Here is a 26,138-nt window from a genome sequence, read left to right as displayed (position 1 = left end):
AGTAATTAATAGTGTGAATTTAAGAATATTAATTACATCGGGGTGGTCTGATCAGTTCTTGATTGGGAGGATGTCGTCTAATGCTGGTTGTGCTGCTTGGGTCGTAAGCGGTACGACGATTGTGTTTGGCGGTGATGAATCTGAGGCGGGTCTAGATCTATTGATCATGGTGTTGGGTCTTGATGGTGGCTGTCTTGGCGGTGCTTCTCATGGCGGTGGCGGAGGCCTGTGAGCCGGTCTTGAGGACTTTGCAGGCTGCTCAGAGGTTGCTGGAGGTAGTAGTGCTACCACGTCGAGATTGCACAATGGTGGATCAACAGATTTTGCAGATGTCGGCAATGGTGCAGTTGATCCCTTGTCGGGGAAGGGCTATGGTGCTGCCGCAGCTCTTGATCTGAGTAATGCTGAGACCGGTTCGGGTCTGGATCCTTTTGGTGGATATGGGCTTAAGGCTACAGTTTTTGGTGTTGGGTTTTGGGCCTTGGTGTTTGGCCGTAGGCCTTGGGTTTCAGCTCTTGGTGGTATAAGAGCTTTGGCAATGGTAGAGGTTACGGCGGTGACTGAGGCTGCCGTGGAGGAGGACACCTCATTGTGTTTGGTTACTGTGGATCATGGGGATGCCCCCTCTGAGTAGGGAGGTCCTGGGTTCTGTTGAATAAGTTAGGGTTTTTCTTTTCTTTTCTTGCCCTAACATTGTCTAGGTTTTGGTTCTTGGTCCTATTACCATAGTGATTTCATTTGGTTGCTCTAGGGTAGCCTGCATGGCTTGATATTGACGTGGCCCTTTCGAGGGTAAGTCATGTTGTGTAATCACTTATATTTGATATATGAAAGGCTTGACGTCCTATTTCAAAAAAAAAAAAAAAGTACAACTAATATATACATTGTAATTTATTCAATATCTTCTAACATTACTAAGATACATATTGTTTGAGATTACAATAGGACCGAGTCTAAAATTTTGAGGGTTCTAGCCGAATTAAAATGACGAGGCTCGCATTTTTTTTTTTATGTATGATTTTCTTTTTTGAAAGGTTTTGGTATAAGATTTTTTTTTTTTTTTTTTTTTTTTGGGACAGAGTAATAGAGATTTCATTCAATCCCAAAGCCAGAACGACACTTACAAGTAATCCCCATATGCCTGTACCCTACATCAGTGGTCAAGCAGGTAAGGGAAAAAGTGTACCATCCATTAGTACATTGTCGCTCAAATATTCAAGAGGCTACACAACTACAAATCTCAGCTTATACTAAGAAAACTACCTTGAATCTCCCTTCGTCAATGCACTCAATTGTGGTACTCCAGGAGATTCATTAACTTGGTGTAAAAAGAAACCATACCCGTGCAGACTTATGCTAACTAAAACCTAGCCAACCTAACTAGGGCCGAAGCCCACTATCTTCCCCCAAAAGAGAGAGTTATTGGACAAATAAAAAACAGAAACCATAAAAGCAATTGTTGAGCCCAAAAAGAAAAGCCAAGCCAGGGTCCAAAACGGGAAAAGCCCATCTCAGGCCCAGACACCACCTCCTCTGCTAGGGCAGACGCTGCACAGCTGTAAAAAGCGACCGCCACCCCTGCCACAACCGCCACCACCAGTGAAGCACACCCCAGCGTTTGACCACCTCAACGACGCTCCAAGAGTTCGAGATAGGGCTGGGCACGGGCTGGGTTCAACTAAATTTTTGCTGGGCTCGGGACCGGCCCTTTTTTTACGGTTCGGGCCCAAAGCCCGTTTTGCACCCAATAGGAACCGGCCCGTTTTATTTCGGGCCGGACTTTCGGGCTTTCGGGCCCAAATACTTGTTTTTTGCAATTCACTTCAAACTCACTTTCTTCAATCAAGAAAACCAAGAACATGAATTTACAGTACTTCAATATGAATCAAAACGTTATCAGAGTCAAATCAATCAAAATTCTTCTCAATACACCAAGAACATAAAATTACTTCCTTCAGATTTCAACATAAACTACACCAAGATTCAAAATCAAAACATGCATCAAACAATCAGTAAAAGCAATCATCGATCCATTGAATCAAAGCCACCAGTTACAGAGAAATCAAAGCCTCCAATTACAGACCTCAAATCTTGAATTGGGTGGTGCTCGGAATCTGCAATTTCAGAGAGAAATTACAGATTTGAGAATTAGGTCCGTATCTTCTGCAAAAACCCAATCTTGCGATCGTCGGCGAGCTTGAAATCGAGGCATCATAGGTGAGCTGGCTGTACCTCTGTAACCCGATCTTGGGATCGTCGGCGAGCTTGAAATCGAGGTCGAAGCTTCGAGATTGGAGGGTCTTGAAGAAGAGCGAATGTGAGGATTTGATGGCGAAGTCGTCTAGCGGAAAAGGTAGATCCGAAGAAGTAAAGAGGAGGAGGAAGAAGAAAGAACTAAAGGAGAAGGAGAGAGTTTTTTTTGAGAAGGAGGAGGAGAGTATCGACGCGTGGGGGGGGGGGGGGGGGGGGTAAGAATAAGGAGTTAAGGACGCGTGGGGAGAAGAACAAGGAGATAAGGAGAATAAAATAATTAATAAAATACCTAATAATGGTATATACGAGCCTGACCGGCTTTTTTGTCTGAAAACACCAGGCCCAGGCCCGGGCCCGGACCGTCTTCATCTAATTCAGGCCCGGACCGAACCGTTTTGCATGAAAAAAATTTAGGGCCCAAACCGTACTGGTTGGGCCGGTCTTCCGGGCTTTCGGGCTAAAATGCCCAGCCCTAGTCCGAGAGAGACCCGGCATACCAAAGCACGAACCCAGATCCCCTCGGATGCAAATCCACAGCACCCCAAGCCATCGACTTCCCTACAGGCCCGGCCTTGCTGCTGGGCAGCATTGGCAAAAGCCCAGGGCTGCAGATCCAAGGGGGCACCAAATTTAAAATCCCAATTTATTTTAGTGTGTGTGTGTGTGTGTGTGTGTATATGTGTGTGTTTGTGTGTGTGTGTGTGTGATATGATGCCATTTTTGCAATGACAGAGACATGAAAAACAAAAAAACTGATCAAGAACCAAGGAAACTCTAATTAAAGTAGGTTCTCTCTTCTAGGCATTTTTCTTTTTTTTTACAACCTCTTTCTCTCTTCCATAAAATAAGAAAATACTTTCTCTTTTCTCAATTTTTCCCTCCATATCTCTCTCAATCCCTCTTCCCTCACAAGTTCATCGAGTCATTGCCTCATCATATATTCTTCCCTATTATTTTTTCTTCTGAATTTTTTTATTCTCTCTTTGCTGCAATCTCTAGAAATTAGGGTTTTTGAAATAATAATAATAAGAGGTATGTCTTCTACTTTTCTAGAAAGAGATTATGTTTTTTTTTTTTTGATGAGTTTGGTTAACCCTCCATACTAATGCACGTTTTGTTTATAATTTTGCTCAGTTTTGCAGTAGAGGTTTTTTTGGTTGCTGAAATTTTGCAGTAGGGTCTGATACTTCCATTGAAATATATATTTTATTTATATATAGTTGTGTTAATCCTCAATAAATTTTGAAACATGAATTTTATATAGATCTTATTGCACTCGATTTTTGACAAGTCTTGTGAATCAAAGACTATTTACAAGACTTATATTAATATGCAAGTTAGGGGCCCCGAGATAATTCTCGCCCGGGGTCTTAAAAGACTCAGGACCGGCCCTGCTTCCCTCTTCACGCCGCCACCAGAGTTTGAAATAAGCCTAGAGGAAATCGAAACCATCCCAAACCATGGGACCTGTGCTCGCGGCCTCCATAGCCTCAGAGCTGCAATCTAGAACCCGACACCGACCTCCCACCTGAAACGTCGGGATCCTAGAAAGACTCAATCTTGCAAAAGCCACCGAGCTCCGTTGAAATGTGTGATAAAATATAGAAATGTATTATTCAATTAATTTGAGTAAATCTAAATTATGAGAGAAGCCAAAAATTAATGAAAGATTAGGTCAATACCCATGACTAAATAAATATCTTTCCGTATAAATGGGAATGCGAAATCGTTTACTAATTATGCATCGTAATGTTTGGACATTACATACGTTTAACCAATAATTATGCATTAATTATATAACAGTAAATATTCCACAATGTTGTAAAATGAAAGCAAAAGTATTTCAGAAAAAGAGAGAGTTTGGGCGCATGGAGATAGAGTGTCTACTCATCTCACCATGAGGGGGTTTATATAGGAATACATGATGTATACAAATAGGCAACGTTTAATACCAACGTCAATTACTCCTATTCACAATCCTATCAATCACTAATCTATAGTGAAAGGCATATATGACTCTCCATCTATTTACATGATATTAGCCATAACTATTTACAACACACAACCTTTTATAAATTCTGTTCGATTTATCGTTCTGCTTCATCAAATATCGAGGCAAGAAAAAGTAAAAACAACATCTAATTCTATATCGTTTCTAATGGCAGCTACAATGAAATTCCTCTGCATTGCCATCCTTTGCAGCCTCATTATGGGAGGTAAACTTTTACCTCTATGTAATTTGTCCGAATTCTTCTGATTTCATACTTTTTAGTATAGTTCTTATTTTGTGTTTGGTTGTTAATTTTGTGCTTATACTTTTGGTTATATATGCCATATATGCAGGCGATTGTCAACCTTGCTCTGAGAAGAATTTGATTATTATACAGTCAGCAACGGGAAAGTTGGTTCAAAATTAGCCAGAATGGAATTAAAGATCACTAACAACTGCATTTGTTCTCAATTGAGTGTTAAGTTGAGTTGTGATGGCTTTCAAACTGTGGAAGAGATTGATCCTACAATCTTGAGCAAATCTGGTAGCTTGTGTCTTGTCAACAGTGGCGAACCTATCTATGGGCATAGCAATTTCAGTTTCACCTATGCGTGGAGCAATTCGTTTCCTTTCAAAACGCTGCTCTCTCAAGTTGCTTGTTCTTGAGGGAAGTCTGGAAGCTAAAGTTCAGTGTTCTAGAGATTTATAAGCAAGTATTGTATGGTTTCATGAAAACATGATTTAGTTCCCATTAACTTTTGATTATTTCAATGTGAGGATACAATGTATTCAATGCATTGCCAATACTAGAATACTCTATGATAACATGGATTCCTATTTCTCAATGATATGTCATGATCGATTTACTATTGGCAATGATTTACCCTCTAGTGGGGATTAAGGCCAAGACAAAGCTACTAATGGTAGTTAATCTATCATGAAGTTCCTCTGCGTGCTTGTACTTTGTAGTCTTATTGTTAGAGGTCAATTTTTACCTCGACCTATATTTGTGAGCTACATCCTCAATACTGTTGTAGGTTTCGATGGTCAGTACTATTGGTGTGATGATCTACATAACATATTCTTACACATATTGTACATCATCTAGATCGTGATTAATATCTTAGGCAATATTCTTCAACTGAAAGGGTAGTTCAGAATCCTGAGTTTAGTTTTTTCCCTCACTAATATAGCTGCTGCTTGTGTGATCTATTGAAAATTAAACTAATGACGCAGTCGGATTGATAACTAGGTTTATCAGCAATAAACCTAACAAAAGGGTTCTGGAGTTCACCAGAGATAAAAGAGAAATTCTCTATTTTATTGATTAAAAGTTGAAAGATATGTTATGCAGCCGCTTGCGGCTGCTTAAATAAGAGAAAAGTAACTCTAGGGCGACTAACAATGAAACCCTAAAGCCCATGGGTAAAAACGAAAACAACCCAAAAATAACTAGAAAAACCAAAAACGGGGAAAATAGAAAAATGCAGTTTTGAGGCCCTAAACGACCCCGAAAGCCCGAAAAAGGCCACAGCTCATGGCGAAGCTATTTTCGTGTCTACTAGTCACTTTTCGTTTTTCTCCTTTAGCACGATCCAACTGTTCTTCGAATTGGGCTGTCATCCGTTCTGCATCAACTAAACTGTGTGTCCTCACTCCCTCACCAATGGTCAAGTATCCATGCTGATTAAACATTTATGGTTGCTCCAGAATTTCATATTCTAGCTTCTTCTTTTTGAAATGGACGCCGAAGCCCTGAAACTTAAAATTTCCATCAAACACGGGGTCTAGATATCGTAACCAAATCATCGAACAAAAATTAATCACAACACATAGACGAAGTCTCCAAAATTGACAATCTCAGATCTAAAGAAAGAGCAGAGCAGATGATCGCATCAGCACCTCTGCTGCCAACTTAAATATTGGACCTCAACTAAAAAAAGCTTTACTAAAATCTCGAGGGTGAATTGAGTTCGGTGAGGTGAAACCATGATTGAGCAGCCAGAACAATTTTGTCACAATCCTTAATTAATCGCTAACTTAGTACAATTTGAGTGAATCAATGCATAAACATATATAGAAAGTCTAAAGAGTTGGTCAAAGCAAGCACAACTACTCGCTTGAAATTCATCTTTGTATTTAAATCTTTCCATAAACACGGCGATGTATATTCAATAATTTTTAAACAAAATTGCTTTTTAAATTTCTAATCAAATAACTATGCATTAATTTCTTTACCATTATGTCACTCATAAGCTCCTCCTATAAATTGGGATCGATTTATCCCATTTTTTCATCAAACAAGACTCAAGAAAGAAAAAAAAAAAAATCAAACAAGACTTAAGAAAAAAACAAAATTTAGTGCTATATTGTTTTCAATGGCAGCTATTATGAAATTCCTTTACATCGCGGTACTAATTTGCAGTCTCATTATGGGAGGTAAATTTTTGATTATCTCTATCTAATTGGTCCTAGTATTCCTTTAATTTCACAAGTTAAATTTCAATGTGTTCAAAGAATTTTGTGTTTATGTTATTTGTCTTCTAGGCGAGTCTCAACATTGCAACCTAAATAATCTCAAAATTACACAATCAACAACTGGAAAGTCTGTTCAGAGTCGGCCAGAGTGGAAAGTAACAATCACGAATGACTGCTCATGTACTCAACTCAATGTTAAGATTAGTTCTCCTGGGTTTCAAACTGTGGAGCCAATGGCATCTTCAATCTTGAGCAAATCCGGTAACGACTATCTTGTTAATAGTGGTAAACCTATCTATGCGTATGAGAATTTCAGTTTCACCTATGCTTGGGCCACTCAGTATACTTTCAAACTATCAGACTCCACAGTTGCTTGTTCAGCTGAAGGAAAGTATTGAAGCAGGCAAAAGTATTACATTTTGATAATTTGCTTACATGAGTATTATATTGTGTCACATGAAAACTTAATAATAAGAAGTCCATAATAATATGGCATTTTACATCAATATACCATGTTGTCGGTCTATATTAACATGTACTAATAGTCTAATACATCACACGTAGGGCTGTCAATTCCGACACAACCCGATAACACGACTCGAAACCCGCACGAAATAAAGCTGGTTGACCCCGCACGATTAAAAAGCGGGTCGGTGGTGGGTTAACCCGCCATGACCTATTTAATAAATGGGTCGGCCACGGGTCAACCTGCCAACACAAAGTGAACCCGTCTAACCCGATTGTGCTATGTTTCTTCTTGAAATTTTGGACGTTCGGAGTATTTGATCATAATATTAGACAATTTGAAATATTTCACTTTTTAATTATTGGATTTAATTATTTATGAATTATATATAATTATTTGTATTCTTCGTTTTGTGGAGTTTTTAGTGAATTTAATTAATTTATGCATTTTTTTAGTTAAATGGGTCTCATTGTTAAAGCTTAATTGTCTAACGGGTTATTTATTAAATGGGTTATTAGGCACGTCTCATTTTTTTAGGCACGACTTATTTATTAAATGGGTTAAGCGGGTTGAAAACGGGTAACCCGTTTAATAAACAGGTTGGGTTTGAGTTTAAATTTTTGACATGATTATTAAATGAATTGAGTTTGAGTTTATATCTTGCGACACGACAAATACCTTGACCCGATACGACCCATTGACACTCACACGTGAGCTTCAAATATCCTTAATTTTTCCTTTCTATCTCCATCACACATGAGCTTCAAATATCATTAACTTCTCCTAGCCTCTCTCTCTCTCTCTCTCTCTCTCTCTCTGGGGGAAGTTGGTCCAAAAATAAACCAAAGTGGAAGGTAACAATCACCAATGATTGTTTCTGTACTCGACTTTGTGTCAAAATAAGTTCTTCGATCGATTCCGACTTTCAAACTATGGAACAAATTGATTCTTCTATCCTGAGCAAATCTGGCAATGAATATCTCGTTAATGCTGGTAAACCTATCTACGAGCATGAGAATTTCAGTTTCATCTATGCTTGGGCGACTCCGCTTACTTTCGAACCAGCCTTCTCAACTTAAATGAAGCGGAGTTTTGCAAGAAGTGTAACATTGTAATGACTTAGAATGTATTGTTTTTTCTCTCATGAAAACTTGATAATAACAAAACCATAATAATTTGACACTTTACATCAGTCAAAGATGAGTGAAGTTTAAATCAAAGATGAGTTAAGTGTTGGATTATAAACGATATTAATTGGTAACACTACTCAAACTTAGTGTAGGAAATTTTTTTTATCATCCTGAAACAGTTGATTCATTGTTAACACTCAAAGATAGTGTTAAAATGATAAAATGGTTTGCTTGTTAACAATTGCTTGAAGGACAGTGCCCTAAGATGAGTGAAGTTTTAAATCCGAAACGATCTTCTTCTTTTTTCTGTAAACAAGGTTTTTTTAAAATTACACAAGCTGGCAGGAAGAGGCATAATTAATGCCAATACAGGAGGAATCAGATGTTACGAAAAAAATCATTAATTAATACAAGGGAAATGGTAATAACCGTGTATTGACTAGTACACGTTTCTAAGACAGATTTGGAGATTTTTTTCTTCCAATTAATATATTTTTTGAATTTATTATTAGTAAGCAATTTTTTCTTCTTCTTGTGTTTTTTAGTAAACAAATATTCATTTCTTCGTTTGTATTTACTTAATTTGTTTCTATCCTCTATTACAATAAATTTCTTGTTAAAAGCAGTCCGTTTCAATTTCCTAAACAACTAAAATATGACGTACCGTTTGTACTATCACAGAATCCTTATAATCATCCCACGGGTTACAAAAAGTGCAAGACCAAGAAAAATTAGTAGTACTTGTCCACTCCGTTCGAGTTGCACTCGATATGGCAGATCTTGTGAAGTTTCTTATCTTGGCCTTGCTTTGCAGTCTCATTCTAGGAGGTGAAGTATTCCACCTTCGCATATATATGTTAATTTCTAACTTTTATAGATCCTCTGATAAATACATAAGATTGCATTTGCATGTTAAAATTGTTGTAGAGAGGAGTATAACATGTTGTAGCTATATTTAATGTTATGTGCAATATATATCGCGGGTGAATGCGATGATTGCAACTCTTAGAAGCTTCAGCTTATGCAGACGAAAACTGGATAGCTAGTCGAAAATAAGCCAGAGTGGAAAGTAACCATCACGAATACCTGCACTTGTTCTCAACTGGCCATTCAACTCAGCTGTAATGGGTTTCAAACTGTTGAAGACGTTGATCCTGGGGACGAAATCACCTATCCTAGTTTTTCTATCACAATCATGTCCCCATGTTGTGATTGGTTCTCATGAATTAAAAAAACATTTCCTTAATCTTTTGTTCTATTTTTTAATCTATGAGAACCAATCACAATATGGAGATATAATAGGTATAGAAAACTGGGGCAGGTGATTTTAACCCTAGATCCTTCAATCCTGGGGCCATCTGGTGCCATTTGTTACCTGAACAGTGGTAACGTAATAGCTGGGCATCAGAGTTTTAGCTTCACATATGCTTGGGACACTATCTTTCCCTTTGAGCCAATTTTCTCTCAAGTTCTTTGTTCTTAATTTGATTTATAAAGAGTTTCAAATTTTAGTGAATAATATTATAGAAGTTTGAATACTCATTTCAATTCCTTTCATTCCGACAACACAAGTTAGTAGAATAATTTTGCTAAAATTGGAATCAAGATATTCCAAAATCCAAAGTACTCCACCCAAAAACTTATAAGCAGAGAAATTACCTTTCCAATGGAGATTAAACTCGGTATTTCCTTCAAAGAGTAAAGATCGAGAGTGAGAGTTTGAAAGATATTACCTCGGTCCTAATTTTTTAATCTCTTTAAAAAAAATCATCAATGAATCTCAAAATTATAAAATCTGATAATTTCAATCAAAATTAAGAACGAATGCACAGACTTAAGAACAGGAAATTGGCAATCCAAACAAATACAATTCTCGGACAAAAACATATTTTCTTGAGCAATGCAATATTGTTTTAATCTTTTTTCCTGAGATTTTACTATATTTTTAGCTATATTCAGATAAAGTAAAACGAAAGAAAAATAATATCCGGCCCAGTATCTGGCTTAAGCCCACATCTTTCACTGTAATTCACTAATTTGATCACATAACCCACGAATCAACTTTAAAAACTTAAAAAATGGAGGGAGGAGGGCACGCGCGCGGCTGTCTCAGGAGAACCGGCGGAATCAGTCATGTGAAAGACGGCACCACCGTCGCCGGAACAGAAGCCTTCACCGCATCAGATGTGGGCGAACTCGTCCACCACTGCAGATTCATTCATTGCAAAATTCTTCAGGTTCTTCATCAATTCCCATATATAGCCATAGGAATTGGAATGTTCTCTTTTCTTTATCACCAAAAACAAAGCGTTGGTATTTTCTGTTTTTGTTGCAAAGAAATCATATTTACATTTGGAATCGACTGAAAAACAAAAAAAACAAAAAATGTGTTTCCTTGTTCGAAAAGACTTCTGGAGTGAATCTCAAAATAGTCGGGAAGTCTTTTATTCACAATGATCAGTATCTAACTATGATCAGGAATTCAGAATTGCTGTCCTTAATTGGTTTTGCTTCTCTTCCAAAGTTTCCATACCAAGATATGATTTTTAGTCCTTACCGTACAAGGTCTACGGACTCCCTTGTCCCTCTATAAATACCTCGATCACTCCACAAGCAATGCATAAAAAAAAAAAAAACACTAATTTTGATTGTAAACAAACACTCTCTCAATATTTGATTAGTTTCGATGGCCTCATCAGCAGGATGGTTGAAAGGAAAAGTGAAGGCGGTAACTTCAGGGGATACCCTTGTGATCATGGCCCTCAACCCAGACAAGACCGGAATCCCACGAGAAAAAACCATCACTCTGTCCTCACTTATGGCGCCCAGGCTGGCCCGAAGAGATGGTGTTGATGAGCCCTTTGCATGGTACAGTAGAGAGTTTCTGAGGCAGCTCTGCTTAGGAGAGGAGGTTGTCTTCAAGGTGGACTATGTTATAAAATCCATAGGCCGGGATTTCGGTTCTGTCTTCCTTGCCAAGAGCAACGATAATGTCGCAAAGCTTGTTGTTTCTCAAGGCTGGGCAAAGGTCAGGGAGCCACAGAGTCAGCCAACAGGTCCGAGACAGGGCCAACAGAAACAGATAGTAGAAGTTAGTCCTTACCTTGAAGAACTTCTTAGCCTCGAAGAGAAAGCAAAGACTGAAGGTCTTGGTTGCTGGACCAAGGTTCCGGGTGCTGCTGAGGAATCTATTAGGTGTCTACCTCCCAACAACAACTTTGATGCAATGAGTCTGTTAGCAGAGAACAAGGGCCAGCCCATGGAGGCTATTGTGGAGCAAGTTCGTGATGGCAGCACATTGGGTGTATACTTGCTTCCGGAGTTTCAGTTTGTCCGTGTATTCGTTGCAGGAACTCGGGCCCCCTCCATGAAAAGTAGCCATGGAACAAAAGAAACTGTTGCAGTTGCTGAAGCGTTTGCATTGGAATCTAAATTCTTTACAGAAGCTCGTGTGTTGAACAGGGATGTGCATATTGTTCTGCAAGGTGTTGACAAGTTCAGAAATTTGATTTGGTCAGTGTATTACCCCGATGGAGAATCCGAAAAGGACTTGGGGCTGGAGCTTGTGGAGAATGGTTATGCAAAATATGTCGAATCGAGTGCAAACCTGATGGAGGAAGATGCAAAGAAACAGCTCAAGGCTGCAGAGCTTGAAGCTAAGAAAAGCAAGTTGAGGATGTGGACAAATTACGTACCCCCAGCTACAGGTTCAAAGCCAATTCATGACAAGAATTTCACAGGAAAGGTTGTGGAGGTTGTGAGTGGGGACTGCATCATTGTGGCTGATGATTCTCTTCCATCTGGCAGTCCACTAGCAGAGAGGAGAGTCAATCTTTCTAGTATTTGGTTTCCGAAGATGCACAATCCTCGTAGAGATGAAAAGCCGGCTCCATATGCACGCGAAGCAAAGGAGTTGCTGAGGACACGCCTTATTGGTAGCCAAGTGAGTGTTCAATTGGAGTATTCTAGGAAGGCTGGCCAAGGAGGTGCAATGGATTTTGGATCAGTCTTTGTGAAGGCTGTGGAGAAAGATGCAAGTGGGCAGGTTGGGGGGAATGTTGCTGAGCTCATGGTTGCACGTGGCCTTGGCACCGTTGTTAAACATCGAGATTTTGAGGAGAGATCGCACTATTATGATGCTCTTCTTGCTGCTGAGTCGCGTGCTATTGCCGGCAAGAAAGGAATACATTCTTCCAAGGAAGCCCCAGTCATGCACACAAGAGACTTGACAACTGAACCTGCCAAGAAAGCAAGCGAGTTCTTGCCATTCTTGCAGCGAAATAGGAAAATTCCTGCCATTGTGGAATATGTCCTTAGTGGTCATCGTTTTAAGCTATTTCTTCCCAAGGAAACATGCAGCATTGCCTTCTCTTTCTCAGGTGTGAGATGTCCCCGTCGTGAGGAGCCCTTTTCGGATGAAGCAATTGCAGTCATGAGGCGAAAAATAATGCAGAGAGAAGTTGAGATTGAGGTGGAGAGTGTTGACAAAACTGGAACTTTCTTGGGAACTTTATGGGAATCGGGGACCAATATGTCAATTGCTCTCGTTGGAGCTGGCCTTGCAAAATATACTCCCTTTGGCAACAGCGATAGGATTCTGGATGCTCACCTTCTTGAACAAGCTCAAAAATCTGCCAAACAGCAGAAATTGAAAATCTGGGAGAACTATGATCAAGGACAGGAAGTTTCCAAGAAACAGAAAAAGGTGCTAAATGTTGTAGTTACAGAGATTTTGGACAGCGGTAAATTTTATGTTCAGACAACTGAGGACCAAACAACTGCCTCTATTCAGCAACAGCTTGCTTCTTTGAATCTTCAAGAATCTGATCCTGTAACCGATACTGATTTCAAGCCTACGAAGGGTGACATTGTCCTTGCTCAGTTTAGTGCAGACAATTCTTGGAACCGTGCAATGATTGTCAATGCTCCTAGAGCAGCTGTAGAATCCTCTCAAGACGAGTATGAAGTGTTCTACATTGATTACGGTAATCAAGAGGTTGTCCCTTTCAGTCAGTTACGGCCTCTCGACTCTTCTCTTGCCACTGCACCTGGCCTCGCCCAACTGTGCAGCCTTGCATATGTTAAGGTCCCAAGCTTGGAGGATAATTTTGGTGAAGAAGCAGCGGAGTACTTGAGTGAGCAAACTTTGAGCAGTTCCATAAAGTTCAGGGCCTTGATTGAGGGAAGGGATCTTTCTGAAGGAAAAGTTGTTAAAGGGCAGGGAACCGGACCAGCTCTTATGGTAACTCTTGAGGCAGGTGATGATGAGATGAGTATAAATGCTGCCATGGTTCGAGAGGGACTTGCTAGCCTGGACAAAGAGAAGAAATTTTGGAAGTCTTCCGAAACCTTGAGAGAATTCCAGGATGAAGCAAGGACCTATCGGCGAGGCATGTGGGAAGATGGAGATATTGATGCTCATGTGGACAGGGCTCGTCCCATTACAAAGACTGCTGGCAAGCGATGATGTTATAGTTATACTAATGATCAATGAAAACTAAGTTCTAAATAGCCCTGTAGTGGTGAAGTTAGACACAAGAGTAAGATCAGGTTTTGGTTTGTTGAGGTTTGACCAGAAACAATCTGTATTTGCTTCAGTCTAATTAAATGAAAATCATGTTTCCAATCGAAGAATTCGTACTTGATTTGTTGTTTACTTTATTACAATGTATTGCTCTATAAAATTTCCTACATACAGAATTCCCTTATATTCATCTTCCTATTACATTATTTACATGGGTGCTTGGCCATTTTGTATTGCAGTGTTTGACGCTTTGGAGTCACACTGGTATATATTTACTCTATAGATGTTTCTCTTATTTTTCTTTCTTATGTTTTGTATTTTCAGGAAACGAAGTTCAGCTAGATATACAACATAGTGAACTTTTCATTTGGCACACTACAGTGTGATCCACGTTTGGTACACTACAGATATTCTTTTTTAGCATTGCTCTTACTGCTATTTCAAACAGTCCTCGTACTACGAGTCCAAATTAGAGAGAGACTAAACAATCACTAGTGTGCTGTCGGTTTCCTAAACAGTTTGTCGTCACACTCACCCACTGCTGGTTTTTTTTTTTTTGCCCCCCTTGAATCACTCTTAAGTCTTAACAATGCGAAGGATGATGAGAGCAGGCAGTGTACTTGTTTCACTGGTGAAAATATACATCTTTTGTCATGTGATTATTGGATCTGACTGAGCTTCTGTAGCATCCTTAGAAAGCCCACATTACAAAAGTTAATGCAATGCAGTTTTTTGTGATATTATAGTGAGTAATTCACTCGTTTATTTTCAATGAAAATTGTATTCGCTATATTTTCATTTTGCACCTTACTATTTAAATCTGTTCATTGCATGTGAAAAGTCAGCTTATTACAACGAAATTTAGCAACACCGGACAACAGTAGGGCCATTTTTGCTTCTATCACACTGATGCAGCTTCTCTACTTGCAGCTTATGAATTAAGTCTCTGTTTTTGCCATATAGTGATGTAATCTACCCGCTTTGGCCTTAATTTCTCCCTGATGTTTTGTACTTTATTAAAACCTTTTATGCAGGTATGATTGTGACATTTATTAGCTTAGAGGCTTGCATTCGCCCAACTGCCTTTTTCTCGGCTGCTATTTGCCATGCAAGTTGCCTACTCTTGAGCAATATCTTCAGGTCATCCCAAGATCATACACCGTGACATCAAGGCTGCCAATATTCTTATTGATGACAACTTTGAGGCAAAGGTAGGTTGTAATAGCTTTCACATTTTGATATGATTCATCATACACTTCAAATGTATAAAGCTCATGATGTTGTTGCTGCATAGTTGGTCACAAAGCTATAAAGCTTGATGACTAAAGTAATCTCATAAACACTAGGTCTGAAAAACAAACCCTTTATGTAAAAAAATTAGACACTTAATTTGAAGACATGATGGTCAATTTGGTAATGGGATGAAAATCTTTGATGACTTTGTTTTGCTTATAACTGCAATTGAAATAGAAAAGGAGAGAAACCAGAGTTGTTACTATATCACCAAAATCGGGATCCTTGGTGACTTCGTTTTCCTTCCTCTGCCACTGCCCATGTCAAAAGCAAAGAAATCTGTGTTAGTTGGCTATTATGGGATAACTTTAAATGTAAAATTTTCCTATTAATACTGCTTTGTTTTCAAACAAGACAATATACTCTTAAGAGGAGTTATTGAATATATTTTGCATTTCTTATCAGATGCAGATAATATTAACATATATAATGTATTGTATGTATTCTTTTTTCAGGTTGCAGACTTTGGACTTGCCAAGTTGGCCTTAGATACATACTCATATCTCCACAAGTGTTATGGGAACTTTTGGGTAAGATCTGTTTAAGTATAATGTATTTGAGAGAGATTGATGAGAGAGATGTGTTCTTATTATTGAGAATAGGAGCCCTATATATAGGGATTACAAAGTGCTAGTTCTAATGTTACAAGGAATACCAATCCGTGTAGGATTGGGAAATCTAGAACCTTCTCTCCTATTGCTACTCCTAGTTTGATAAGGCACACTAAATCGATATTCCTTCAACACTCCCCCTTGTGCCGCTTCAAACTTGGTGGTGACGCTTCATCTGTTGCCTCGTTAAAAACCTTGCCAGGTAACAAAAACCCTGTGGGATAAAAATAACCCTGGTCGAAGGACAAAAAGAGCACAACACGTCCTTCACTCTTCGAGATCGAACATGTAGACATCATAACTCCCCCTGATGTCGATATCTCCCCCTGATTGCTATAATCGTGGGAGTTCGGATAACTTTCTCAATCCGATGCTCTTCACATGTTTCTCGAAGGTGGATTTAGGTAACGACTTAGTGAATAAGTCTGCTACATTATCCTCTGATCGGATTTGATTCACTTCAATCTTTAGAAGTGATTGTTGTTGCTGATTATAAAAGAACTTAGGCGATATATGCTTGGTGTTGTCGCCCTTGATGAAACCTAACTTCATTTGTTCAATACAAGCTGCATTATCCTCATAAATGCATGTAGGTTCATTTGTGGTAGACTTCAAACCACAACTTCCTTGAATGTGTCGAATTACGGACCTTAGCCATACACATTCATGTACAGCTTCATGTAGAGCAATAATCTCTGCATGATTTGAGGAAGTAGCAACAAGGGTCTGTTTTGTAGACCTCCAAGATATCGCAGTGCTTCCCATGGTAAAGACATAACCAGTTTGGGAGCGACCTTTGTGAGGGTCAGAGAGGTACCCTGCATCAGCAAAACCCATCAAGACATCATTGTCGTTTTGATGGAGGGAGATAGGAGAACGCCGGCCACCATGAGCGGTGGCGGCGCCGGCGGCGGCAACATGGCCGACGGCCATTCCATGGACGGGGGCGTTTTGCCTTTTGGGGTCCAATCCCAATTTTCCGTCATTCCTTTTCTCTCTGTAGGGATAGAATAGGCCCATATCAATCGTACCTCTTAGGTATCGAAAGATTGTCTTTATACCAATCCAATGGCGGCGTGTTGGCGCAGAGCTATGTCGAGCTAACAAGTTCACTGCGAATGAGATATCCGGTCTTGTGCATTGAGCTAAGTACAATAATGCGCCTATTGCACTCAAATAGGGCACCTCGGCCTCTAATGGTTCTTCGTCCTCATCCCTTGGACGAAACGGATCTTTTCCGGGCTCAAGACTACGGCCGATCATGGGAGTACTCGTAGGCTTTGCTTTATCTTCATTAAAGCGCCTTAGGATTTTCTGAGTATATGCAGACTGATGGATCAAGATTTCATCACTACGGTGCTCGAGTTCTAAACCGAGACAAAACCGTGTTTTCCCAAGATCTTTCATCTCAAATTCGGATTTCAAGTATTTAGCAGTTTCCTTCAACTCATCTAGAGTTCCAATTAGGTTCATGTCATCGACATAAACTGCTACGATTGCAAATCCGGAACTTGTTCTTTTAATGAACACGCATGGGCATATTTCATTGTTAATATATCCCTTCCCAATCAAGTAGTCACTTAGACGGTTATACCACATCCGTCCGGATTGTTTTAATCCATATAGTGAGCGTTTTAATCTTATTGAAAACGCACTCCGTGGTTTAGAGCCACTTGATTTGGGTAATTGAAGTCCATCTGGAACCTTCATATATATCTCTGAATCTAGATCCCCATAGAGATATGCTGTAACCACATCCATAAGCTGCATGTCAAGTTTTTCGGAAACTACCAAACTGACAAGGTAGCGGAACGTTATAACGTCCATTACGGGAGAATATGTCTCCTCGTAGTCAATTCCAGGGCGTTGTGAGAAACCTTGCGCCACAAGGCGGGCTTTGTATCTAACAACCTCGTTTTTCTCATTACGCTTTCTAACAAAGACCCATTTATGGCCAACAGGCTTTACACTTGGGGGTGTCTGCGTTACAGGCCCAAATACCTGTCTCTTTGTTAGTGAATCCAATTCAACCTGGATTGCATCTTTCCATTTAGGCCAATCCGCTCTTTGTTGACATTCTTCAACAGAGCGAGGTTCGATATCATCATATTCTATAATTCCTTTTGCAATATGATATGCAAATGCATCATCAATCGCCATAGAATTTCTATCCATCATCTCATGTACACTAGTGTAATTTATGGAGATCTCTCTATTCTCTGGAGTTGGTTCTGACATTGGAGCGTCCCCCAATGATGTCTCTTGGACATAACCATAATCCGGAATATTCTCATGAGATGGATTATTTACATCGATGATTAATGGATTATTTTGTGCCGAACTCGCTTTCTTTCTTGGGCGAGAATCCATCGAACCTATGGGCCTCCCGCGCTTCTTGGCGGGAGCCGTGGGCCTAGCCACAACGTCACCATCATTGAGAGATGGGACGTTGGCGCCATGCTCATGCATTCTTAAGTTGGCGTCATGTCCTCTACTTTTAGGGACATCAATCCTTGCAGGCATGTTTGCAGCAGGTATGTGTGATCTCGTCACTTTAGCGATATCAGAAAACGCATCAGGCATCGAATCTGCTACGTTCTGAAGATCGAGAATTCTCCGCACTTCAATTTCTGACTATGCGGTTCGGGGATCAAGATGAGACAGAGTGGGGACAGACCATGACAATTCCTGTCGTTCCTGTTGAACATTGATGTTCTTATCTCCCCCTAACGACGGGAAGACTGTCTCATCGAAGTGACAATCCGCAAATCTAGCGGTAAAGAGATCGCCTGTCAAGGGTTCTATGTAGCGGATAATCGTTGGAGAATCATATCCAACATAAAGGCCTAATCGTCTTTGAGGACCCATTTTGGTGCGCTGTGGCGGCGCAATAGGCACATAGACTGCACACCCAAATATGCGTAAGTGTGAGACATCAGGCTCATACCCAGTAATCATCTGGGACGCAGAGAAGGGTTGAGTGGCAGTGGGCCTCAGACGAATAAGCACAGCTGCATGCAATATTGCATAGCCCCAAGCAGAAATAGGGAGATTGGTGCGCATCACCAATGCTCGAGCAACCATTTGTAGTCGTTTAATGGTGGCTTCTGTGAGACCATTTTGGGTATGAACATGAGGAACAGGATGTTCAACATCAATCCCAATGGACATGCAATAATCATCAAAAGTCTTTGATGTAAACTCCCCAGCATTGTCTAATCTTATAGACTTAATGGGATGATCAGGGTGGTGAGCCCGTAACTTAATTATTTGTGCTAGGAGTTTAGCAAATGCAGCGTTCCTTGTGGACAATAGCATGACATGTGACCAGCGTGTCGATGCATCAACCAACACCATAAAATATCTAAATGGTCCGCATGGTGGTTGAATAGGTCCACAAATATCACCTTGGATTCTTTGCAAGAATGGTATATTTTCTTTGGTGTCCTTTGCATAGGATGGTCTCGATCCTAACTTTGCTAAAGAGCAGGCTTTGCAGAACGAATGATGGGCTTTGGAAACAACCAATGAGGATTTTGGTTGAGCCATGAAATCACAATGGACCTTAGAAGTAAAAATGGGAGTCAAGGGAGCAGGGGTGGCGTCAAAGCCACCCTTGGGCCGCAGGGGGATGGCGGCGCCGACCGGGGATGGCCGGACTTGAGGGGGAAAGGCGCCGTGAGGCGCAGGTGCTCCTCCTTGATCCAAATTTCGAGTTTTACTTCCTTTCGTTCTGAAAAAGGGATGTCCGTGTGAAGTCTTTAATATACGGATCATCATGTCACGACCTGGGTGTCCCAAACGGTCGTGCCAAAGCCTATACGTGTCGGAATCCCATAAATCATCTCTCATGACATGGTTGGATTCAATGACTCGAATAGTGGTTGCATACAACCCACTAGAGCGACACATAAGTTTCTCTAATACTCGTTTATGTCCGTAGTCATTAGAGGTGATGCAAAGGAACTCTTGTCCATTCTCACAATGTGTTTCCACATGAAAACCATTGGCTCTTATATCTTTAAAATAATAAAGTTCGAAAAACATGTCTACGACATGAGATAAAATAAATCGATACTTTATTAATAATATCCAATGATGACACCAAAGTTTCGTGACCATAATCTAATCCAATATAAAAATCAAATCGTAGACAAATCGTAGTCACTCTATCCGTTCGGCAATTTCAATTTAGTTGTGACCAGGTAAGGTAAGGCGAGATTTTGGTGGAGCGTTGCTCACTTTTAAAACCGTTCTCTCAGATCAAACCTTGCCTAGACATCACAAGTACTCTTGAGTACGCCTAGAGGGAAAGAGTTAATACAATAAGTCATTTTATTGATATAAGGCATGATTGCCATGACATAATTCTTGGAAAAATAAAAGACTATAAATAAAAATCTGCGGTATTTTGTCTTCATCGCCAGATTTAAAGTCTTTGTGAACTCGAAGTCTTGATCACCATGATGCGACTACCTTCGTAGGTACATTGCAAATTCAGGTCCATTGATCAGACGTTCCATATCAGAAATAGACACCATAAAGAGGATTCTCCCTTGATTGAGGCGCATTGGCGCAATATGCATAGTCCCTAGGACTGGTGGCGTTGGAAAGTGGTGCTCATGGCCAACGTTGGCTCCATGGTTTCCAACCCTATTTCCCTCAAAATCACGCCTCCTACGGTCGTGGGATTGTCGCCTTGAGCGATTACCTTCTTGAGCATTTCGATCGTATGGATCATGACGTCGATGGCGACTTTTTCTAGCCATAGGACGATGCTCTTGATAGCTATCTTGAAGCCTATCAATTTCTCTTTTCACAAGTTCATTGCCATGTCTTTCAGCAGTGGCCATAGCTGCAATAAGCTGTTGGAAACTTGTGATCCGTCTTGCATTTACATGAGTCCGGAATAAGTCAGAGGACCTCATAGCATAGACGGGGAAGGTATTGAGGGTTTTCTCAATCAATTGGTCTTCTGTGATTGTTTTTCCACAGAGACGCATCATTGCTTTGATGCTGAGAGCTTCCAAATAAAATTGCATGACAGTGTCAAATTCATAGAAGCGAAGATCGTTCCATTCTGCTTCTGTATTCGGAAGGATGGAGTCACGAATATTGCCATATCGTTCGTGAAGCGCTTGCCAAAGCTTTATAGCGCTATCCTCATTTATGAACTCAAACTGGAGGTCATTATCCATGTGACGTTTCATAAAGGCAAGTGCCTTGGAATTATCTTTCTCAGTTTGAGGGTCTGGAGCTGTTTCTATAGGACAAAGCTCTTGGATTGTGTGCAATAAATCTTGGGCAGTAAGATGGGTCGCAATGTCAATGGCCCAGTATAAATATCCTTTGCCTGCATAATCCAATGGAACAAAATCGAGTTTGTTCGTGTTTGACATCCCGAGAGATGAAATAGGGACAAGTTAGTTTCAGAGCCAATGCTTCCACGACAACTAAATAATAAGATTTCCGAGCTATGCTACCAAGAAATCGATTTCCAAGAATAATTGGATTAGACCGAAACAATGATGTTTATATGGTCGTTAATCGATGCTTACGGACGCTCTTAGTCCGAAGTCTTACGAACGCTCTTAGTTCGTTAATCGATGCTTACGGACGCTCTTAGTCCGAAGTCTTACGAACGCTCTTAGTTCGTTAATTGCGTGAATCCCCACGATTCCGCTTTTCTCAAAGATCGAACCCACGTTATAAGAAAAGTGGGATGTAGAAGAAGGGAGGTTTTCAAGTCCCCGAGAAAAGAAGAAGAAATATAAATTCTGAAATTATAGGAACTTCAAAACTTACTCTTTTGAATACTTACTTGTATTTGGATCACGCGCGTGTCGATGCAGGCGTGATGGAGCGAAGCAATCCGAGTAGATTCTGTTCTGAACAGCTTGTACCTCGATTGGTGTACAGATCTCAATATGACTCCGATAAGGCTGAAATTCGGAGGTTAGATGGAAGAGCCAGAGACGAACAACTTTGATGAAGAAAGTTTTTCGATCTGAGCTTCCGAACTAGACGTTTCGAGGCTTGCAAGAAGACGGATGTGCACAGGAACGGGAAAAAGATGCAGTGGGTGTGCGTTGGCTTGTTTGCGCAGCAGGGATGCTTCGGTGGCAGCAGGCTGGAACGCAGGGCTGCAGGGAGGGGGCAGCAGGGGCTGCTGTGCAAGGTTGCAAGCGCACGGGCGCTCGGGCTGCAGCGAAGGCTCGGCTAGCTCGGGCTAGGGGCTGATTTGTGAATGAGTTTTGGTTTTCTGTTTTGTGGTTAGAGTCGTGCTGATAACGTGTTTAAGTATAATGTATTTGAGAGAGATTGATGAGAGAGATGTGTTCTTATTATTGAGAATAGGAGCCCTATATATAGGGATTACAAAGTGCTAGTTCTAATGTTACAAGGAATACCAATCCGTGTAGGATTGGGAAATCTAGAACCTTCTCTCCTATTGCTACTCCTAGTTTGATAAGGCACACTAAATCGATATTCCTTCAACAAGATCGATATAGTCTGCATTATTCAACACTGATTTATAGGTTCCATGCAGTCTAAGTTTGTACTGAAAGGTTGTAGTGATTGATTTACTAATAACAGTGTATTATCTGTTACATGTTTGTAAATATTCAGATACTTAGCTCCTGAATATGCATCCAGTGGAAAGCTCAGTGATAAATCAGATGTCTTCTCATTCGGGGTTGTGCTATTGGAGTTTTTTTTTTTTTTTTTTGGCTCCAAAAGAAGTTAAATTTTATTAAATGAAAGAGAGATCAACATCAAAAGGGGGGACATGAGACCAAAACCCTTATAAGGAATAAGAATGCAAAGAACATTATCAAACCATGAAAATGGTTGAAGATTAACCAAAATCCAAACGACTAAAGGTTGAGACGCATCGTAGGTGTCCGATTGCGTGCAGGATATCTTGAACTCGTTTGACATTTTGCCTTGGATTTTTTGTGTTGAGACTTTGGGAGAGCGCGAAGTGTATTCTCATCTAAAGCTGCTTCACCCTCATCAAACCAAGTTTCATAATTGATCTCAGATTGAGCATAAATTGTATGACCAAGAGGTTCTTCATTTTCCAAATCACCCCTGCAAAACTTTTGAACACTATGTTTCACTAAAGCAGAATCCTCATTGTCAACCAAAGTGTTTAAGGGGAGTCCAACTATCTCTTGTTCATTTGCAACAATAGGCTCTTGTTGCACTTGAGCAAGGATCTCAAAACTGTTACTAGTCGAAACATGGACATTACCTGCAGATCCTATTGGAGCTATGCTCTCCACATGTGGTTCGCTTGAATGTGCTATTGGAGTTGATTACTGGTCGCCAACCCATTGAGAAAACTCATTCCTTCACTGATGATAGCATGGTTGAGTGGGTGCGTATACAATATTTTCACTACTAATTCTTGGCAGTTCATCTGCATCAGTTTGTGGTAATATGCATGGCTGTATCTTATTAAAAGATAACGTAGTTGCTTCATGACCCATCCGTTTTACTGTTATGGCCTTCTTTCGTCAAATCTTGCTATATGCTTTCATGGAGAATTCTCTGCTCTGCTCTCTGCCTGTGAAACTTTTTGTAACTATGAAGCTTGAATGGCACGGAAAGATTATAGACACTGTTATAGAATTTCAGGCAAGGCCTTTGCTTGCGCAAGCATTGGAAAAGGGAAACTTTGATGGTCTTGTTGATGCAAGGTTGCAGAATGATTACAACTCCAGCGAAATGGCTTGTATGGTTGCCAGCGCTGCTGCTTGTGTGCGTCATTCTGCCTGCCGTCGGCCAAGAATGAGCCAGGTAATCTTACAAAGTTCCGAAGTTAGTTTGAGCTGATGCGATAGGTGTATTTGTCTTGTTTACATCCTCCTTTTTCTTTACAATTCAAATATCTTTCTGTGAGTATGGAGTCTCGTAGGACCCCTCTTTATATATAAATATATACATTATATTTGGTGTGTTTGTTAAAATTTTGTCTTTGTTTAAGTGTATCATAAGCTATGCCAGGCTATTACTTTGGAAGGATGGTTCAAGCGTCTGTTTTAGATCATCTTTGAAATTGTCTTCCTCTAAAACGACCCGTTTAGTTTTTGTTTTACCTCAGTCGAGACCAACTGACAATGGCAGCTGAGATAATGGTAGTTATTAAAGCAATTGGACTAGCTTGGATTTAGATTGGAAACATGTGTGGTTGGAGGTTGACTCAACACTAGTCTTCATTTTCTTAAATCACCCAATTTGGTGCCTTGGCAAATTCGAGTGGAATGGGGTGATTGCTTACACTGCATCTCTCAAATACAATTCTAATGCTCTCATATATTTCGGGAAGGGAATCAAGTTGCAGATGCTCTTGCAAACTTTGGTCTCACTTCAGATACTATGGTTTGGTGGGACTCGCCCCCGGATTTTGTTGCTTCTTTTTACAATAGAGATTTTATGGGGCTTCCTAATTTTCGCTTTCAGTAGTTTTTGCTTGGTTGTTTGGTCAGATGTCTTTCGATTTTCTTACTATCTAGTAAGGTTTTTTTTTTTTTTTCTTTCTTTCTTCTTTTTAAATAAATTTGGGGGGAATTTTCCTCTCTAAAAAAAAAAAAATCAGACGGGAGGCCTAGGACCAAACCATCAATCCCTGGTAGGTTCTCTTGGTTTTATGGTTGGCTTTTACTTGAGTAGTTCAAACTATTAGCACTTAGGAATAGCCATAACATAAGAGCCTCCAAACTTTCAAAGAAGTTACAAATGGTAGTCAAGATGTGTGGTTACTGTATCCGTGGAGGTATTTGATAAATTATGGTGTAAAAGGAAACCCTCTTCCACTCAGATGTTGCATTCTTGTTTATGACTTTATAGTAGGAAAAACGGTTATCTCATTTAACGGCAAAACTTGAACAATGCTTGACTATATACACAATAATATCATGTGACTTTCCAAATGCTGATTATGTATGAAACTGATACATATAAACACCATACTTCAGCCTTTGGCATTTTATTCTAATATTTGATCAAAAGCAGGGTAGTTCGAGGTTTGGAAGGCAATCTTTCTCCAGATGAATTAAATGAAGGAATTATCCCAGGTCAAAGTATGATATACAGTTCCTCTGAAAGCACACAATACACACTCGTGAATACAAGGAAGAAATGTTGAAATTTAGAAAGTTAGCATTAGAAACTAGTAGAAAGCCAAGAGCCAGATCAAGGAAGTAGTGAGACCAGTGGGCTCAGCACTGATTTTGGCCTGCACCAATCTACCTCCAGTAGTAAAGGCCACCGAAGTGACCGAACCACTCAAGATATTGAACACGGGCGAATGAACAAAGACACCCGACACTTTGGTAAAAGCTCTTGACAACCGATTCCCAGATTCTTGAACAATGCCGATTTCTTCCACTCTTCGATCACCCTGTATGCTCCCTAATTTGCTGAACCACAGACGGTATTGGCATGCTTACTTGGAATCACCACTTCTACCTGTACATTTGGTAGATTGAATGTATCTATTGTTCAGGTAGGTAAGTGAGCTTTCCTCTGAGTTGCATCAGCAACCATTTAAGTGTTTCTTTTCCATACTAAAGTTTGATTGGATCTGGTGGCTTGTATGTTCATATCAAAATCTATCGTTCGCATTGGTCCCCTATTAGCTCCTAGATGGAGTTGGCAGAGGGAACAAAATTGACATCATTTATTGTAGGAAATCTCTGTGTACATGTATTATTATTATTTTGACCAAATACATGTATTTTGTGTTCTGTATATCAATAAACTGAAAAGTTGGTTTGTCATGTCTTTTGTTGGGATTTAAACTGTATTCAATATAGTTCCTGAAACCTTGATCTATCTTGTGTTACAGCTGTCTCTACATGATGAAGGATTGAGATATAAATACTCAAACTAAAGCTTCTTAGATGCAATCTATTTTTTTTTTTTGGGAAAACAAAGATTCTTTGATGCGTCCATATAAATATTGTCTCCCATCAAGTTATAGGTGCCCAATGAAGGTGATTCCAGTTGGAAATCAAACTAGACACTTCCATGTTCCATCCTTTGCATCCATATAAAATTATCTCCCAAATTCCATTAAAGTAATAAACTGTGCTGCTCCAAAAGCAACTGATCTTCAAGAAACATAGCACTTCCCCTGTTTTCTGTCCAATTTGACCTTCCTCCAGTCCAACCAACACATCTCACTCATTTGGAAACATTTTACAATCTGCCAAGTCCTTTGAAACCTAGACATCCCTAAAACAATATTTGCCTCCCATGTTACTTCCTTCCAAGGAAAAGCAGTTTTTGATGTGAAGTTCGGTTCCCTAAGTTTTTTTTTTTTTTTATTCTTAACTTTCTCCAAGTTTCACACTCAAAAACGACCACTTGGCCAAATTTGTGG

General features: G+C 40.0%; 1 protein-coding gene and 1 pseudogene across 1 annotated transcript; both read left to right on the top strand.

Annotated features, from left to right (window-relative positions):
* The first annotated feature begins 11,003 nt into the window (after nucleotides 1-11,003).
* Nucleotides 11,004-13,706, top strand: LOC112171678 (ribonuclease TUDOR 1). Its single transcript, XM_040507986.1, has 2 exons — nucleotides 11,004-13,403; nucleotides 13,519-13,706. The coding sequence occupies exons 1-2, from the start codon at nucleotides 11,004-11,006 to the stop codon at nucleotides 13,561-13,563; spliced, it is 2,445 nt and encodes an 814-aa protein (XP_040363920.1). The 3' UTR covers nucleotides 13,564-13,706.
* On the top strand, nucleotides 13,605-25,305 carry LOC112171677 (annotated as a pseudogene).
* The last annotated feature ends 833 nt before the right edge of the window (nucleotides 25,306-26,138 follow it).

This window comes from Rosa chinensis, chromosome 6 (assembly GCF_002994745.2).
Source record: "Rosa chinensis cultivar Old Blush chromosome 6, RchiOBHm-V2, whole genome shotgun sequence".
Taxonomy (NCBI): Eukaryota; Viridiplantae; Streptophyta; class Magnoliopsida; order Rosales; family Rosaceae; genus Rosa; species Rosa chinensis.
This window is presented reverse-complemented; position numbering and strand designations above follow the sequence as displayed.

Excerpts from the sequence above, each read along its gene's own strand:
- LOC112171678 (XM_040507986.1), top strand. The coding sequence starts at position 11,004 with ATGGCCTCATCAGCAGGATGGTTGAAAGGAAAAGTGAAGGCGGTAACT. Across the intron at positions 13,404-13,518 it reads GCAGCCTTGCATATGTTAAG|GAAAAGTTGTTAAAGGGCAG; the intron begins GTCCCAAGCTTG and ends ATCTTTCTGAAG.